The sequence below is a fragment of the Parambassis ranga genome, chromosome 21, assembly GCF_900634625.1.
Source record: "Parambassis ranga chromosome 21, fParRan2.1, whole genome shotgun sequence".
Lineage (NCBI taxonomy): Eukaryota > Metazoa > Chordata > Actinopteri > Ambassidae > Parambassis > Parambassis ranga.
The window spans coordinates 10387296-10405291 of NC_041041.1; the positions used below are offsets into that span (position 1 = coordinate 10387296).

At 40.7% G+C, this 17996-nt stretch overlaps 1 protein-coding gene across 3 annotated transcripts; it reads left to right on the forward strand.

Annotated features, from left to right (window-relative positions):
• Positions 1-277: 277 nt before the first annotated feature.
• tbl1x (transducin beta like 1 X-linked) lies at positions 278-17903 on the forward strand. Of its 3 annotated transcripts, none has more exons than XM_028392970.1 (15): positions 278-1030; positions 10240-10345; positions 11230-11375; positions 11628-11847; positions 12763-12895; positions 13073-13214; positions 13313-13376; positions 13454-13551; positions 14169-14229; positions 14343-14464; positions 14548-14622; positions 14728-14855; positions 15589-15754; positions 15848-15949; positions 16081-17903. In XM_028392970.1, exons 2-15 carry the CDS (start codon positions 10288-10290, stop codon positions 16105-16107), a joined length of 1542 nt encoding a protein of 513 aa, XP_028248771.1. In that variant the 5' UTR covers positions 278-1030; positions 10240-10287; the 3' UTR covers positions 16108-17903. The 3 variants fall into 3 exon arrangements, with proteins under 3 accessions (XP_028248771.1, XP_028248773.1, XP_028248772.1); XM_028392972.1 differs by lacking the exon at positions 278-1030 and adding an exon at positions 1131-1151; XM_028392971.1 differs by lacking the exon at positions 278-1030 and adding an exon at positions 6019-7278.
• The last annotated feature ends 93 nt before the right edge of the window (positions 17904-17996 follow it).

The window sequence follows — 17996 nt, forward strand, 5'->3', positions numbered from 1 at the left end:
TAATGGCTGTGATTTTGGTGATCTTGGATTAAAACCTTATTTTTTTTCCACATTCTTGTAAATCTGTACTATTCCAACAACACATACTGGGGGTGGCCTGGATTGGAGCAGTGGAAATAATCTGATGCGCACATATTGCCGTGTGTACGGTAACCAAAGGAATGTGTCACACTGATGTCAACTTGTTATTTACTTTCCAAACCTGAATGACTGAGCAAGGCGAAAGGAGAATTAATCAACCGCTGTGTGACCGTGCAGGCGAAAAATAGTGGAGCGTGGGGGAGGGGAAGCGGCTGAGGCCGAGGCCGGAGAGGCAGCGCGGTATAAAACTGTAGTCTGAGCACAGCGGGCTCACACTAAAACAAGATATTATTGGTTATAATACGGATTATTGTAATGTGTGAACAAATGTGTGTGTTTGTGGGCACCATCTGCTCCGTTTTAAATACGTAAACACACGGCTGTTAAAACCGTTTGCTATCACATTATTTATGCTAGTTGTAGACATTTTAGCTGCTAATTTAGCTAATAATGGCTGCCCGAAAGACTTAATTAATTATGCTCAAATGTGTTTTTAGCATTCAGGTTTAAGGTCAGCTAGCCTTGAGCACCCCCCACCTCTCTCTCTCTCTCGCTCTCTCTCTCTCTCTCTCCCCCACTCTCTGTCTACCTCGCTCTCCCGCTGCTGCTGCTGCCGCCGCCGCCGTTGCTGCTCGGCTCTTTTACGTTCCTATTCTCAGTGAACGGCGAAACTCCAGCAGAGTAGCCCGCAGCCTCAGCTACACAAACTCGGGTTTATTCCAACTTTTACCGCCAGTTGTGACTGTATCCGGGCGGACACATTAGCGGAGCAAATTAGCCGACAGTGAGTCATACAGCCGCGGTCGGAATTTGAAATATGACGGTATTCAAAATGGGAGGAAAGTCGCTGCTAGCTTGCTGAAGTTGGAGGTTCTCCTTGTGGAAGAGGAAGAGGTGGCGGCGGACACCACGAGTTCACTCTCACAATTAAAAAAAGAAAAAAGAAGAGGTAAGCCGGTGAAGGTCGAGTGGAGCTCGCTTTACACTGCAGTGTATCGTTTTGTTTGTGCATGTGTGTGGATTTTGTGCAAACAGTGACTTTGAGAAATGGGTGATTAAGGAGGTTGCCGGTACGTAGCTCAGTAACCCATTGACTCTACACGTGTGTTTGAAATTCGGAATCTCCTTTGTTTTTGCCGTTATTTATTCAAAAACCTACTCTTTCTGTGCTTATCTTTCTTGTATAGCTGAATTGTGGACTACTTCTCTGAATACAATAACTTTTACAGCTCATCTCATTTCTGTGTATATAATTAGTTTGTTTACTCTTTGCTTAATAAGAAAGTAGAAGTAATCCTAACACACCAAGCTACACTTTAAGTTATTTTAAAGCTTATACATATTTATAATGCCACGCAGACTTAGGAAGCGCATGGGTGGGGGAGGGGAGAGACATTCAACTGTACTAGACACTACCACCACTTTCAAGGGACAGTTCATGTTACTGTATAACTACAACGTTAAGCAGTTGCTGACTTTGTGAAAGCTGTAACTGTCTTACTGCACAGCACTGGGGTGGCTGACTATTTAAAGAAACACTGCTTAGTGTAGATGGTAATAATGCATGTCCACATAATATATAGGCTAGAGACTTTTAAGAAATTGCTGTGTGGCCTATAAACTAAGTAAGCCTGGCTTCTGCTCTGTAGTTGGTGGAATAATGTGGATACAAAATGCACAGCCACTCTGAGGCCATTGACTGTCTGCAACCAATCACATGGACAAACCACATGAAGAGAAAAGGTGCAATCTGAGAAGCTTTAAAAGCTACCAAATAGCCTGTATCGTTGGCTATGTTGTTGGACTGCCAGTGGACAACCTGCACCATCCTTTGTAAAGGAAAATAAGTGCTTCAAAGATGTGTTCTTACGGCATCCCATCATTGTTTTATTCAAACAAACAGTTGACTGTTCTCACGTTTCTCTGCAGAAACTCAGGGGTCATTTTTGGATGGCCCACACACCTTTGTGCATCCTCCAAGCCCTATACAGGCAAGGTTACCTTTGTGTCCGCACACTCCAGTTCCAGTAAAGAATAAATAAAAGAATATAGTAGAAGCTAGCCAAAGAGCAAAAGAACAAAGGAGGGAGAGATGTTAAAGACATGGATGATAAAAGATGCAGGCTTAGTTGGTTTATTACTTCACTGTTTGTCCAAAGAGATTTAACGCACCACCCCAAATTGCTCCATGTTCCTCAACAATGATAGCAGCTAGTGGTTCCTCATACAATGCAGACACAATGCACCACAATTTTTTTGAAGTCTTGTAGGATGTATTCTTGCCAAAAATCCAGCTGCCTGTCAAGGTAACCAGGGATGGCCTTTTGCACTTTCACACTGAGTATTTTAGCACAGGACTTGCAGTGAACCCTAATTGCAGTCATTACAAACATGGGTTTAGTGCCGTCTGTTAAAGAGAACAATAGGAGCTTCTATTGGACATCATAACGTTTTTACGTTTATTGATTGCCAAATGTGTTAGTGTTAACTGGTCTTACTACTATTAGCAATGGAAATACGCAAAATAAGTCTTATCAGTGCTTCATAGACTTTTGAGTGATTTGCTAGTGACTTTTTGTTTACCTTTTACCTTTGTATCGAGTCTTTGGCTGCATGTCTAAATAATGTTTTACCTCCCAGGTTATTGTTTGTCCGCCTCTTGTTCTATGACACGATTTGAGATTAAACCCATTGGTTTTAGAGCTGTGTATGCTCTCGGAGTTGACGGGTAAAAATGATAAAAATCCATGAAAAATCATAATAGCTTTGTCGTTCAAATATGTAATGAGCACTGAGGGAAAGACAACAGCAAATCAGCAGTACTTTGTTTGAGCCTATGTCCAAAACGTACATGTATCCCCTGCTCAGAAGTAGGGCAAGGAAGTCCCTGAGAAAGCCATGTCAGCCTTGTGGTGCTGCAAATCTCTGATCGGGTTGTCCAAATATTTCTGTAGCAGTATTTATTTATGATAGGCCATGGGGGAAGGTGAGCCATTCTCTCCCTCCAGAAGAGACATGCGGTGTTCACGGGCTACCAGCCAACTGGCAGACTTGTGGTTACTCTGAAATAACACCCCTACAAGTACTGGCTAGTTGAAGGCTGTAGTTATTTATTTGGTAATGTATTGGAGTTAGGGTGGCGCTGTTCATCAATGTGTGAACTGGTGTTTTGAGTTTGACTGTGTGTGTATTTTTATTGAAGAAAGTGGGACAAATTCAGGGTGTGTGAAATATTCAGCTATTTCAGTGTTAGACGCTACTCAGTTGCTGCCTTCATTGTGTCTTTACATTCATGTTGGGCAGAACTTGTTTACCTTACGTGCAGACACGTCTCTGTGTAGTTTTGCTAGTCACTTATTTGCCTTCTGTCTGTCTTGTGTGTATGTTTTAACTAATAAGGAAGGTGTATGGACACATTTTTGCTGCTAATAGATGACTATTCAGGAAGTTGAGCAAGCACATGCATGCCAGAGTGAGACACTTAGGTTATCATTGTGTTCTGACTTAACATTAATCTTTTCATCCATCTAGATACAGCCATGTGATCTCATCTTGCAGTGAAAAAAGTATGTAACAGACAAAACTCTTTACTAGCAAACAGTATATGGAGAAATTACATTAATGTAAATGTCATTCAGATCTACAAACACGTCAGACTTGATTGTGGCATTCTGACTGGTATGGGCACCTTGCTATTGCTGCTTGACTTTTAAAAAAAAAACGATAAGGAATTTGTATGTTTAGGATGTATTAACTACATCACATGGCAAAATTCTCACAACATCAAGAAGAGTTCTTATGCTTTAATTTTAAAGAACATTTTCAGGTTTAGAAGGTTTTGTGAGTCACTGAAAATGCTGCTTAAGTGCTGCAACCCCTTAAATTCTTGTCATACTTTTTATGTACAGGCCTGTACCTTTTGAGTTTTCATCAAAGAACATAATTCTCTCATTCAGTTGTTCATCTGTCCTTCTACTGATGAGTCATTTTAAGAGTTTCTTGTCCATACAGGCCACGGATGTGCTCTCACTGTCACTCATCAACAATGTCTGTGAAAAAGAAGATATGACTATTTTCAGAACCACAGTAGACCGACATCCCTCATTCCATCCAACTCTTTATTAGGACATATATATATATATCTAATTAAAACTTTTTAAAGACTGTAATGCTTAATACCACAGTACCACAGTAACATAACTTCCACATAGTTTGTTAGGGTTGGGACAGCAATAATATGACAAAGCTTTTCTCAGATATGGACTCTGCTGTTGACACAGTAGTATTACAGTCACATCATGTAAACTAAAAACAAATAGAACTTGTCTCTCCCATTGTGGGAGGTGGGGTGGAACGTCACACGCCACTCCAGACGCCTTCTGACATGGCACTACACTGTGCAAATTTGCTTTTTTTTCCCAGTCCTCAAATATCTTGGGAATATTCATAAAGGTATTCTCTTATTTGTGTATTGTCAGCTGTCTGATAACAGTACTGACTTACAAGAGGAATGACCATATTCCAGTCAGAAGAAGAAATTGGAAACAACCCTAAACTTTTATTACAAGTGTGCATTCAGTTGCTCAGCAGGCTAGACGCTATGTAGAGGCCACACACTATGAAGGGAAATCTTTGTGCATCTGTGTGTGTATGTGTGGTTGTAGTAGTAGTGTCGCTCTGTGTAAATGCTGGCTTAAGAAACAGCCAAGGGATGGCTGAGAATGAAGATCAGTATTTCAGCACACTTCTCTTGCCTTGGTTGTTTGACCCTGATGTCAGACGAAAAGAAAGCTCAAGGAGAGTGGGGGGGGATTTAGGGTGGCATGAGCAGCTGTTGACAGAGAAGCAAGATCTTCTGGTCACCATAGCAACACTTGTATTGCGCACTCTGGTGTGTCTCAGTGTTTATAGCTTATTTGTGCAATCCTCATCTTGATGGGGAAAAAATTGCCTGGCTGAGGTCTCTGTTATGATTATTACAATGTCATGGTTATCTAATTTTATTTTTACATTCAATAGATACAGGAATATACCTTACCTATAGCATGCCAAACTGCAAAATTTCACAGTCCTTACATAAGAGTCTGTTAAGAAATTGCCGAGTACATTTCCCTAAAGATGTACTGTAATACTTTCAGTTCCTGTCAGTGGCTGCATTTGCAATATGTCAACACAGCCAAATGTTCACTTTACCGTTCATGTAGTGTTTTTGGATCAGATGTACACATAATTTATTCTTTTTGCAATACACAGGAACATGTGGGTTTTTTTTTATCCGTGTCAACATCAAGTTAGTATGCAGTGGCCTGATATGAAACCAGGCCAGCAGTCTACTTCACATTTATGTATGTAGCTGTGTATTCAGTATTAAATTCTATGATAGCCTGGTCTTAGTGTTGAGGGGATTGAAGTATAAATATAAATCTCTTTTTCTGTTTCAACCTTTATAAAAGAACTGGGAAAGGTAGAGGTATTGTTTGTGTCCAACAATCTCCTCCACAAAACATAGAGATTTTCTACCCACCCCCACACAACCATGTACATTTGTATGCCAGAATGACAGGTTCCTTTCATGCTTACATGTTTATATGAAACCTGATTACGTGTAGCTTGTCAGTGATCAGATTTATCTTTGCTTCATTCTCTGTATTTTTTCGACATGGCATGTTTTAATATAACCAAGGATTCGTCATACTTGCATGACACAATGGGACCTCTGCCTATGTCAACATGACTGATATAACCATTCCAGCACAGGCTCATATGAATGTATTCTTAACTGAGACAACTGACATCTGAGACCAAAAATATCACAGCTGTTGAAGAAGTGTGGATTTAATAAAGCATCCATTACTTTTAAGAAGCTTCATGACTACAACAAAAAAAAATATTTTGTTGTGTGGTGGGTGTGAGATGGATGAATAGTCTAATTTACATGTATTCATTTTAACTTTCAGTTCAGTCGTAGCTTTATATTTCCTTTGAAGGAGAATGCTGGAAGTTGTGAACAGTCATTCTAGCCTTCACTCGATTATAGTTTCACTCTGTCTTGTCTTTGATGGTATAAATACTGTCTTGTCCTTTTTTGTCATATCCAACGCTCATATACTTAATTGGGAAGTTGTTGTTCTTTTTATGCATGTGCTAAATTGTCCACATCAGTATAGCAAAAGGCCCAGAGGAATATTAGACTGCTGCTGTAATTTAGTTTCCTTAGAGAATACTTGAGGGTACCGATAGGCAAGTGGGACTTGTTATTTTTGTTTGATGTTAAGCATGGAGTTGGATGTTAGACCTTGACGTTTTAAATTTCAAACGATCATAAATCCTTGAGGAATTCTTGTAGGCTTGTGGTACCCTCCTGCAATTTACAGAACAAAATGTAAACCTGTACTTTATCTGCACATGTGGGGGGAAAATGTATATCTCACACTCATTGTGTTTCAGTTCTATGAAGGAGTAGCGAAGATTTGGTGTAATACATGGAAGGATTATAAGATTGTGACATGTCTGGAGTATTAGCATTGAACACAAATGCATTACCCTGATGACCTTTTGCATTGTTACCTGATGATACACCAGGTAGGTTAGGCCTACTGGTTCCAGGGACAGCCAACCACGTATCATATGGGCCTACAGTCTGTGGATTTTCATTTTATCTGATACCTTAGCAGGTAATTTCACGTGTGAGTTATATTCCTATACAGGAGTGTAAATCAGTGGGTGGAGTCTTTGGTTGTAATGAAAAACTGCCATTTTTTCGCTGGCACATGGTTGGCCACTCTGGGTAAACATTAAAAGTGTTGCCGCCCCATTGGAAGCGTGGGAGAAGTGTTTCCCCTAGAGACTGAAAGCTACCATCCCCCGCCATTCACCGACCTACATTGCCTGTCACTTAGTGACTCACTGAGAGAGGCAAAAGACAATGCACAAATGGTTGTTGTGATTACCTGTGTGGGGATCATTATTTATCATCCTGCTACCCTTCCAACAACGACCCCCCTTTCTCTTTCTGATTCCCCTCCCCCACTATATGTCTCTCCTCTCCCCTCCCCCCTCCCGAGACTGCAGCCCAACCAGAAGCTTCAAAGGCGGGTTTTACTCAGCAGAGCAGTTCAAGAGAAAATGGCTGCTGTTTCCAGGTCTTGTTTGCACATCTGTCAGGAGGTGACTGTTCAGGAGAAAATGGGGTCCATGGTACGCAGGTTTTTAACATCATTTTTTCAACCTGCATGTGTAGGAGATCTGTATTTCTCTTTGCTCTGTTATTTTCACTGTTTCATGTTTACATTTAGAAAGCATTTTATTTGAAGGTCAGCATTGTGTTTTTCTTTCACAGAATTCATTTTATAAGTTACCACCATTGCGACCACAATACGCTCAGTATCTGCCATGGTATCTTCAGTTGAATCTTTATATATATTATATATTATAAGTTTAGGTTCTTCTCTGAATTACCTTGTAGATTGTTTATTGCTATTAATATTATAATTCTGATTTGTTGGCAGACTTTTCCCCCTACAATTTGTGGTCATTTCTGACTGCTGTTAAGTTAGTCTCAAATTAATTAGGACCATTTTAATGCTTACACATTCACAATGTGGACTATAAAACATGAGTTGGATATCAATGACTTGTTAAGTGAAAGCAGTATGCTGCTGAATGCTGAAGTCTGTATGTCAATTTCGGTATTGGGGGCATTTGTGAGACTGCCTGCAGCCCAATATGCAGTTGTTGTAGTTACAAAAGTGTGTACTTTTTGTTGCAATTCTATGAGTTGGTACATAGCTGACCTGACAGATTTTTATTAACAGTAAATGCATCTTTGTGTCATGTGGACACGACAGAAAAAAAACACAATTGAAACACACATCAGCCATGGCCTGAGGTCGTAATACATTCACGTGCAAGCATGGACGATGGCGCGGTAAGCTGGCAGTGTAGTTGGCTTTGTTCAGTAATTGCTGCAGTAGACTTCTTACTGTAACTCTAATGAGCCTGATGTCCCCAGCAGGGATTCTCATCATTGACCCATTAGATATAATTTGTCATACCAAATCTTTGTCATTCCTTTCTGCTGTTATTGCATTTGGTCATGTAAACACCACTATAATTGTGTATTGCTTGTCCTGTAAAAAAATCTCTCAGCAGCAAATATTTGCAACAGTCTTGAGACTAGGGGTTGGCAATAGGTGGAATCTAGTTTCAGTAGACAACATTACACAAGTAGTCTAAAACACATAGAGAAGTAATCATAAATGGAACGGTGAATTATTTGAGAAGTAGTTCAGTTGGAATGAGGTATAGAGGTGAAGCTGCTTGATATATGCCGTTGAGATTTTTGTTTGTTTTGCTCATTCAGGATGCTGTAATGTGTGGCGGTGGGATATAATCTCTTCAGACTTGACATATTATTTCATTGGATAAAATATTGCAGAGGCATGTTGTCTGATTTCATGGAAAGCCAATTGTTTGGCCAAAGGAGAGCTGAATTCCCTGGGAATTGTGTAATGGATGGTGGCATCATGGGCTCATCTGATTGGGATTTTTGCCAGTGCTATGCACTGATGGGACCTGAGCCCCTCCAGGCTGCCTGTTAATTATGTTTCCAGTTGTTTGGTATGTAGCTGTAGCAGGCCTGAGAGCAGTTGCTCCCCTTGCTTTGATGTGGCTATCCCTTCCTAGTCCCACATGTAAGCTAATTAGCTAAAGAGAAACATGCTGACTGTGGTCAAAACAGGGTATGGTGGCTAAGGTAGACAAGCTGGGTGTTGTTTTGTCTTTGGAAGAATGGAGCACAGCTTTTACCTTTGAGTGTGTTTGTTTGCTGACGTAAATGATAATGAGGATCTTTGACACGGTGAGATAACATCTGTATTTATGTTAACATTTCTGTGACATTCTCTTGTGTTTGTGTTACCCAGGTGTAAACAAAGATACCCTTTTTGTCAAAAATATGAAAGAAACTGGGATGCAGTAGTTATGAGGTTGTCCTAATTCCAGCTCTAACAATGTCTGCTGTGGTAACATAAAGGTAGACTCCAGAAGACAGAAAGAAAAGAAGAATAAAGAGTGAATAATTCATGTTGAGTAACATGTTTAACCCTTCTGCTGAATGCCCACTAGTAATTGGGACAACACCATTCTCTATTTTGCTCAATCTTTCTTGTTGCTATGCTACCAAAGGGAATTGTGAGTGGGCCTGGACAGTGTTAGGAATGAAAGTTGGACAGCTATGTAGTCTTCATACCTGACACCACTCCTTTATTTTTCCCTTTGTGCTGTCAGAAAGCCTGTCTCTTTACCTCCCTGTGAAAGAGACAGTAATTGTTTTATACTGTACATGTCATGAGTCACACTCCACTTTGGTTCTTTTGCTGTTAACATTCTTTTATTGGTGTAAGTACTATGAATTTGTGTTTGTTTACATGCTGGCCCTCTGTTGTTATGCACTGAGAACTGGTGTACACCACAGTATTCTTGTAGTGCACTTCATATGATTGCCTTTTTGTTTCTTCAGCCCCTTCAGTTTGATTGAGATGTTACCATAAGCATTATTGAACACCTCTGCTGAAAGTAACTCAGAGGGCAAGGTTAGATTGCCTGTAATGATTAATTAGTTCTTGTTCTCTTCTGCTTGCGTTTAATATCCTCACAGCTATATCAGGGCTCTTTCCATTCAGAGTTGGATTAGTGACTAAAGGAAAGCACCATTTAGTTAATAGTGGAAGCCAAATGGATATAGACACTCTCATTCTGTGGGAGTAAAGAGTCTCTATTCTGTGAATCCTTAAATTTAGCACTAAATTTGGTACTAAACACAGATTAGCAGGTGACAGAGATCACCTGGAGATTGACATTATCAAAGGAAGAAATCACGCAGTAATGGGCAAGATTAGGGTGAGAATTAACACACAAATACTGGTACTGAGGAGTTTGTCTGTATGTGTGTGTTACTGCGTATCTGCACATGACTACATTAGGCAGAGTGAGACAGAGTGGGGCTGTGTGCAAAATTTGAATATTCTTACTAGAGCGTGATACAGATATCTGTTAAAACACTGTACGGGTTATAGAAAATTCACCTTGTGTAAATGTCATTATACCAGACTACAGATGTAAATGTTAATCTTTGTTCTTATTTTGGACTGTTTTCAGGAGTGAACCCAGCCTTCCATCATACCTCCTCCCTTTGATTGGGCTAAGATGAGTATTACCAGTGACGAAGTGAACTTTTTGGTCTACAGATACCTCCAAGAATCAGGTTTGTTTCCCATGGTTGTGCTGAAAATACACAAGTTCAGTTAGGTATGATACATTAAATAAACTATAACTATAAAAAAACGTAGGTATTATTACAGGGGTTTTCTTACTGTGCACATGTATACTCAAAAGCATGAAGCTTCCCTTTCTTCCCTGGAATGTGAACACCTCGTAGGAACACTTATTGCCCTGCATTCTTGGGATCTGGATTCTTAGGATTTGGAGATTTAGATGAAGGATTGAAATCCAAGCTGCTGTGTTTGACTGCTGTTTATTAAGACTATGAAGCTATCTAGCCACATTACAAGCCACTACCAGCTCAAAGAACCCGTTCAAAATGCTCAATCAAGCTCTATTTGGTGTCTTTGCTGTCCAGACAAGTAGGACCGGGCGCATGCGTCGTGCGGTTTCTTTTGTTTTGTTTGTTCTTTAGTTTTTTTCCCCAGTCCAAAACGCAGTATATTCCTTTGTAGCCATGTTGAAAATAAACTTCAGGTAAAGCTTTTGTAGTTTAAACATGGCTTTTGTATGCGACCTGGATACTGTCCTAGTGAACCTAAAAGTGTGACGTTGCTAGCCGGATTCACTAACCAAAACTAACTTATCAGACTTTGCGCTGTTCAGATTATGAAAAAAATCAATGTGGGTAGAGCGGGATATTGCCTGAATCCTGCTCTAGCCGGATTGATTACACAAGTCTGAACAGGGGTCAAAGAGGCCAACATTGACATTGGCATGCTTTGTTGTACTATGAAATGTCACACTTGTTATGCTGTTATTTGATTACTGCTCTTTGGATCAGGTGCGACCTTTCTTTGAATATTTGTGCAGTCTTGTGCTTGGCACTGTCCCATTGAATGACTGTAAATGTTGTTTTGTTTTCAGGTTTCTCCCACTCAGCTTTCACCTTTGGTATTGAGAGCCACATCAGCCAGTCCAACATTAATGGAACACTAGTGCCCCCTGCAGCCCTCATCTCTATCCTGCAGAAGGGGCTTCAGTATGTGGAGGCAGAAATCAGCATTAATGAGGTGAGGGCAGGGACCTGCTGCTACTTACTCCCACAGATGTCTACTATTGCTTAATGATAGAAAGACAGACTTTGATCTCTGTGTTGCCACATCAGGGTAACTTTTCACTTTTTACTCATTCTTTACACTGAAGTATGTTTGTAGAAGACTGCCAATTAGGAAACACTCTTCACCTCTTTATTTGAAGGAGTGTAGCTCTAGACTAGTTGCTCATTAAGACTCACACCCCCTCCTGTTCTGCTGTGATAACAGGATGGCACAGTCTTCGATGGTCGGCCAATTGAATCGCTGTCGCTTATTGATGCGGTGATGCCAGATGTGGTGCAGACGCGGCAGCAGGCCTTCCGTGACAAGCTAGCCCAACAGCAGGCCACCTCTACCATAGCAGCTTCGACCTCTGGAAACCAGTCTAATGCACCAAAGAATGGAGAGGCCACTGTCAATGGGGAGGAGAATGGGACTCACAACATGAGTAAGATTCGTCTTCTAATTATGAGTGTCATAATTATCTCATAGTATGAGCTGGCCTATGTAAAACAATTACCTAACCAAATGGTAATCATGTAGGGCAAATGAAAGGAGCAGACAAAATATCTGCAGATGTACCAGCAGCAATAGAAAATATACTGACGGAGTAGTAAGTCAAGTCTATTTCTAGACATGTAGTCGTAAGTAGGTTAAGATTTAGGTATCTTGGTAATGAAGCATGCACAGATGGCTTAATGTTTCAAATGTTGCAACACTGCTAGCACTATGAATTTTTATGCGGAACAGGAAGAACTATTCTTGCACTTCTTTTTGGCTCTGTGCTGTCTGAAGTTTCTGTAATACACTGAAACAGTCAGCATTTTTTCCTCACTGTTCAGATTTATAGCTTTGTTTTTCACTGAAAATAGTCGTGTTTTTTTTTTGTTTTTTTTACTGAATGGGACTACTTGAACTTCATGTGTAAGTGAAACCAGAGAAGTGTAGATCAGGTAGAGGTTTAGACAAGGCAGAGAGCAGAAGATACTTGCCAGTTAATTCAAAAGTGTGGGTGGCAAGTGTTGGGTGTGACATTACAGTTTGAATTACTAACTACTGGTAGATGCTCATTTTAGGTTGTGTGCACACTTGTTTGGTTCTCCTGGTCTAAAAAAACAGTTAGATTTTAACCCATGTTTGGATATTCATAAAATGTTTAGAGTAGTTACAGGTACAGAGGTACAGAGTTCTCACACAAAAGAAGTGTAGCTGTAGAATTGTTTGCCTGCTAAGTTGGTCATCCAAAGATGCAAGAAACACTACACCCACAGGCATGTACCAGCAATATTTTCTTGATTTGTGTATTTGTCTGCATATAACACATGGATGTATCTGTCCACCTCTGCATGCTTGCTACATTTAGATAACCACAGCGAACCCATGGAGATGGATTTAGATGTCGAGATACCAGCCAGTAAAGCCACAGTGCTTCGAGGCCACGAGTCTGAAGTGTTCATCTGTGCCTGGAACCCTGTCAGTGATCTGCTGGCCTCAGGGTGAGTGTCTGTCCGCACTGAAACAGATCTTAATTTATTCTGCATGAGTCATACTGCATTGTATGTGCACCAAGGCATGTATTTTTTAAGATATATGGCTTAATAAGAACCACCGCTGACAGCTTAGATTCCAACAATCTTTTGACTCCCCCCTGCTGGGTCTGTGTTCCTGCTCAGCTCGGGAGATTCCACCGCCAGGATCTGGAACCTGAACGAAAATAACAGCTCAAGCTCCACCCAACTGGTGCTGCGCCACTGTATCCGAGAAGGTGGCCAGGATGTCCCAAGCAACAAAGACGTCACCTCACTAGACTGGAATGTAGGTTTCAGATCATGCATCCAAACCTCTCCTCCTTTACCTTCTTAGACCGTGCAGCTAGGGACAGTTAACTAACACTTCTGTTATCTTTCCAACAGAGTGATGGAACTCTCCTGGCAACAGGGTCGTATGATGGATTTGCCAGAATATGGACAAAAGATGGTATGTCCTCCATCATTATATTTATGACATTGTTACTGTAAATAATATAATCATATTCTAAAACTCTGTTCCACCAGGAAACCTGGCGAGCACCTTGGGGCAGCACAAAGGGCCTATATTTGCACTCAAGTGGAACAAAAAGGGGAACTGTATTCTCAGTGCTGGCGTAGATAAGGTACTTCATAAGGATCACTGAACATTGATGCCTGTTGCTGTAATATTAGGTGAAGGTGTAGGTCCAGTTCAAATTGAAGCATGAATTACAAACAAATGATACATTTGCGAGTGTATTATTTCATTTTGTTTGCCATCAACCATGTGGTTCTCACCTCAGCACATGTCACCTCGAAGCGTTAAAAAATGTGAAAATTGCAACAAGTCAGGAAACATTGAGAGCTGCTGTTATGTGAATTACTCAGTTCTGTAAGAGCTACAAACAGTTGGATGTGAGGATGTCACTTGACTTGGTGTATTTAGTCTTTTCAATGATGGATTTTCACATCATACATTTTAGGACCAACTCTTGACCCAAAACAATCGTTTAATTTCAAGTCAATATATGTGTAATTTCTATTAATAATCAAAGGGGTTCCATTTTTTTAATAATAAAATAAGATCCTTGGCAGAATGGGTAAAGTTTTGTCTTAGAGACGGTGTCTGCAGAACTGTTTATTTTTTTAGGTGTTTGGATTATAAGGCAAAATGATGTTCTGGTCTACTATGAGTGGACATACTAGGTTGACTCTGACTACAGCCTATAAAATGTGTATTTTTCTGAATAATAATTTTCAGACGACAATCATTTGGGATGCACACACAGGAGAAGCCAAGCAACAGTTTCCTTTTCACTCTGGTAAGGTCCACTGTCTTTCCACCACACTTAAAAATTGCAGATAATAAATCGGATGCAGAGATATTATGGTTATATATTCTGCTCCTAACTCATATGCACCAAATATTCCACAGCTCCAGCACTGGATGTCGACTGGCAGAACAACACCACGTTTGCCTCCTGCAGCACAGACATGTGCATTCATGTATGTCGCCTTGGCAGTGACCGGCCCCTCAAGACGTTCCAGGGCCACACGGTGGGCAGCTTTATTGACCTCATCGCACACCTTACCCTGTCTGCTCTCCTGACAGTCATGTTAACGAGTATTGTGTTCTGCAGAATGAAGTTAATGCCATTAAGTGGGATCCTTCAGGTATGCTGCTTGCCTCCTGCTCGGATGACATGACCTTAAAGGTAAGGACCAGTCCTCAGCTCAGAGGTTTAAAGAAAACAAACATCAGAGGAATGATTTGCATTCATTCTTAATGTACCTTTTCTATTTTCTGCACGCACACACAGATTTGGAGTATGAAGCAGGAGTCCTGTGTCCACGACCTCCAGGCTCACAGTAAAGAAATCTACACGATCAAGTGGAGCCCCACAGGCCCAAGCACAAACAACCCCAACTCCAACATCATGCTCGCCAGGTAGGAAATGACTCCCACTCAGAACCATATGGGGCAGCCGCCCACATCGCTCCAGGTTTGCATGCACAAAAAATACTGGGTATACGTTGATCTTCATGTTTCTGTGGGAATCCTTGCAGCCAGAAGAACCCTGGCTCCAGGCTGAATTCCATTGATAGTAATGGTCAGTGGCCCATAGCCCTGCACCCCTGTCTTGTATGCTTATGGAAATATTCCAGTTCACAGGCCACAGGAATGTACAGTCCACACTGGCATCCCAGAACACCGGGGCGTAAATCACATCGACAATAAAACTGGGATTATTGTCATAGCATGAAAGGAAATGAGCAACACTTTTGCAAAACACTTTTTTACCTGACTTAATGCTTTTTCGCATTCTTTTGTTGTGAGTGGCTGCACGCATAGTTATCGAGTGTCTATTTACACCTCGGTTAAGAGGTGTTAATTAAAAAAGTATTATATTCAGGGCCATATATGAAATGCTAACACATTTTGTTTTCGCAGAGTCAAAGTGTGACCTTACATATAATTATTTACCTACACAAGCAGCAACTAAGATGTTATATGTTGGAGCATTATGACATTGCTTTGGACAAGACTTTATAAGTGGTGACAACTGCTGTAGCTTGTTTTAAGCCTAGCATGGACCCTACATTTTAAACCAATAGAAATCCTGGAATACGCTCTACATTAGCGCTGTGTCTTGTGTTTTCATTCTTGTTTTTCCACACAGCGCATCTTTTGACTCGACAGTGCGACTCTGGGATGTCGAACGAGGAGTTTGTACTCATACACTGACAAAGCACCAGGAGCCTGTCTACAGTGTGGCCTTCAGTCCAGATGGCAAACATTTAGCCAGCGGCTCCTTTGATAAGTGTGTCCACATTTGGAACACTACGGTAAGAGTTGGACTTGCCGTTTGGACAACCAAATAGCAGAAAGGAAAAAAGGTGATGTAGGTGGTCATTTGTTTGTCTGTGCTGTTGTTTCAGACTGGAGCCTTGGTGCACAGCTACAGGGGAACTGGTGGTATTTTTGAGGTGTGCTGGAACAGCACCGGCGACAAAGTTGGTGCCAGTGCGTCAGACGGCTCGGTAAGCCTCGACTATTGAAATCTCAGTTGTTTTAAATTGCAAATAAAATTCAAAGAGCTCATGACTTGAGTAGTAGTTCAGAATAGGCATATTGCTAAATTATTAATACTAGTTATTTCCTTAATGTCTAGGTATGTGTCCTTGATCTCCGGAAATAGCCGACTGGAAATTTCGATGATGAATTCTGGAATGTGCAGATATTGCCTTCTTCTGACATCAGCAAAAACACACCGAAGAAGGGCTGTAAAGGTGAACTAAAACCTGACGACTGCAGCGGCCTGAACACCAACCGAACTCAGTGCACCTTACAGTTTGTTGATGTGTGTTTTGCGATGCACCCATATGAGACATAATGGAGGCTGGCTCTAAGAGATCCCCCACGACTGGACAAAAAACTCCCTGGGTGCATCCGTGTATTAAAAGGTTTCTAAATGAGGAAGTGCTGTGATCCCCTATGGGCCTTTGGTCCAGCTGTTATCGGGTGGTAAAGGTGGAGAGATGAGTTGTATCAAGAGAAAAGTGTTAATGAGACACAGGTGTTTGGCTGTGAGAGGCAACAATTTGTGGAAGGAAGGTTGTGGATTTAGAATTCCTCTGAGGAAATGTTACTTTCTGGCAACACAATGAAGGTAACATCAATACAGAAGCACTGCTGCTGTCTGTCGGCGGGGTGCTTACCTTCTCCTCACTGGAGAATAGTTTGTTCCAAGATTAATTCTTGGTTTTTCTTTTGTCTATTTTCCACAGATGGACTTTTGAAAGTCAAATTGAATGTGCCGCTACAAGGTAGTTCTTAGCTCAGTTTTTAACATCAGGTCAATAAACAGGAAAACAAAAACTGCCAAGAAATGCTCCAACAATGACCTGCTCAGTTCATGAGAGATTAGAAAATGTCATTTTTGTGGACAAGATGTGAAATGTGTGGTTTACAAAGAGAATTTTCTCCCTTTTTTGGATGTAAATTTAAAGAATGTAAAGATATGTAAATTAGATTAATACACAGACTTATATACTGTGTATATATGTTTATATACAGTACACTTTATGGCCATCCTGTAGGGGCTCGTTAATGGCTAGATCTTTGCTGTTAATACGTGACAAGACCACTTTTTAAACAAAGTGCATGTCTCATCAGCGTCTTTGATACAGTCTCTCAGTCATATCCAGTGTATCGCTTTTTTTCTTCAGTCACAGACATCAATCTAGCTGGCACCTCATTATCTGCATTCCGGGAGTTCTCTCATCAGTATGGGAGTTTGTAGTCACCAATTACCTGCTTGCAGAGGAAACGATTACCACTCTTTGGCACTTTCAGGTTACCTTTTTGTTTTTTAAACCAGAGAGTTGACAAGTCTTGCTGTTGCTAAAAAAAGAGCTGTGATTGGTCTTGATAATGTCACCAGCTGATTGGGTTTTGGTTAGATTTGAAACACCTGTGTGGAGTACTGGACTTCCAACAGTATGCATCATGTCTGATTTTGCTTACTGGGATTTAAAATAATGGACAGTATCCTCAAACTAACCTGCCACTGCTTTGATTTGCCTTTTTTTCTCTCTGGTCACCTTTTGCAACATGAAGTGCACTTTTTGTATTGGGGGTTCAGCAAATGTTCAAATTTTGCTGCAAGTGAAGGTCCAATATTTTATTTTTGTCTTTTTTTTCTCGCCTCTCTTTTTAATGTCACAGTTGGATGCTGATGGGTGTTTTCATAGTTTCTTTCTTTCTTTTTTTTTTTATTTGCCGAGAGCCATTATTGTCTGTGTCAGACTGAGATTTGGGCTGTGGGTTAGTGGCCATTCTTGGCATGCTAAAAGGAGCCCAATATGGAATAAGTGCTGCGATGGCTACTATCTCTCCCACACCCTGAGTTCAGGGTGCTGTCACCTGTTTCCAAGACAAAATATTGAAGTCATTCAGTGTCTCAAATAAATTACTCTATTTTGATATCAGAAATCTTGCCTATGTCTTCAGTTGCATCCACTCAAAAAAATGTCTCACCTGCAAAACAAGATATTTTGGAATTTTAATACAACATAACAAAGATGT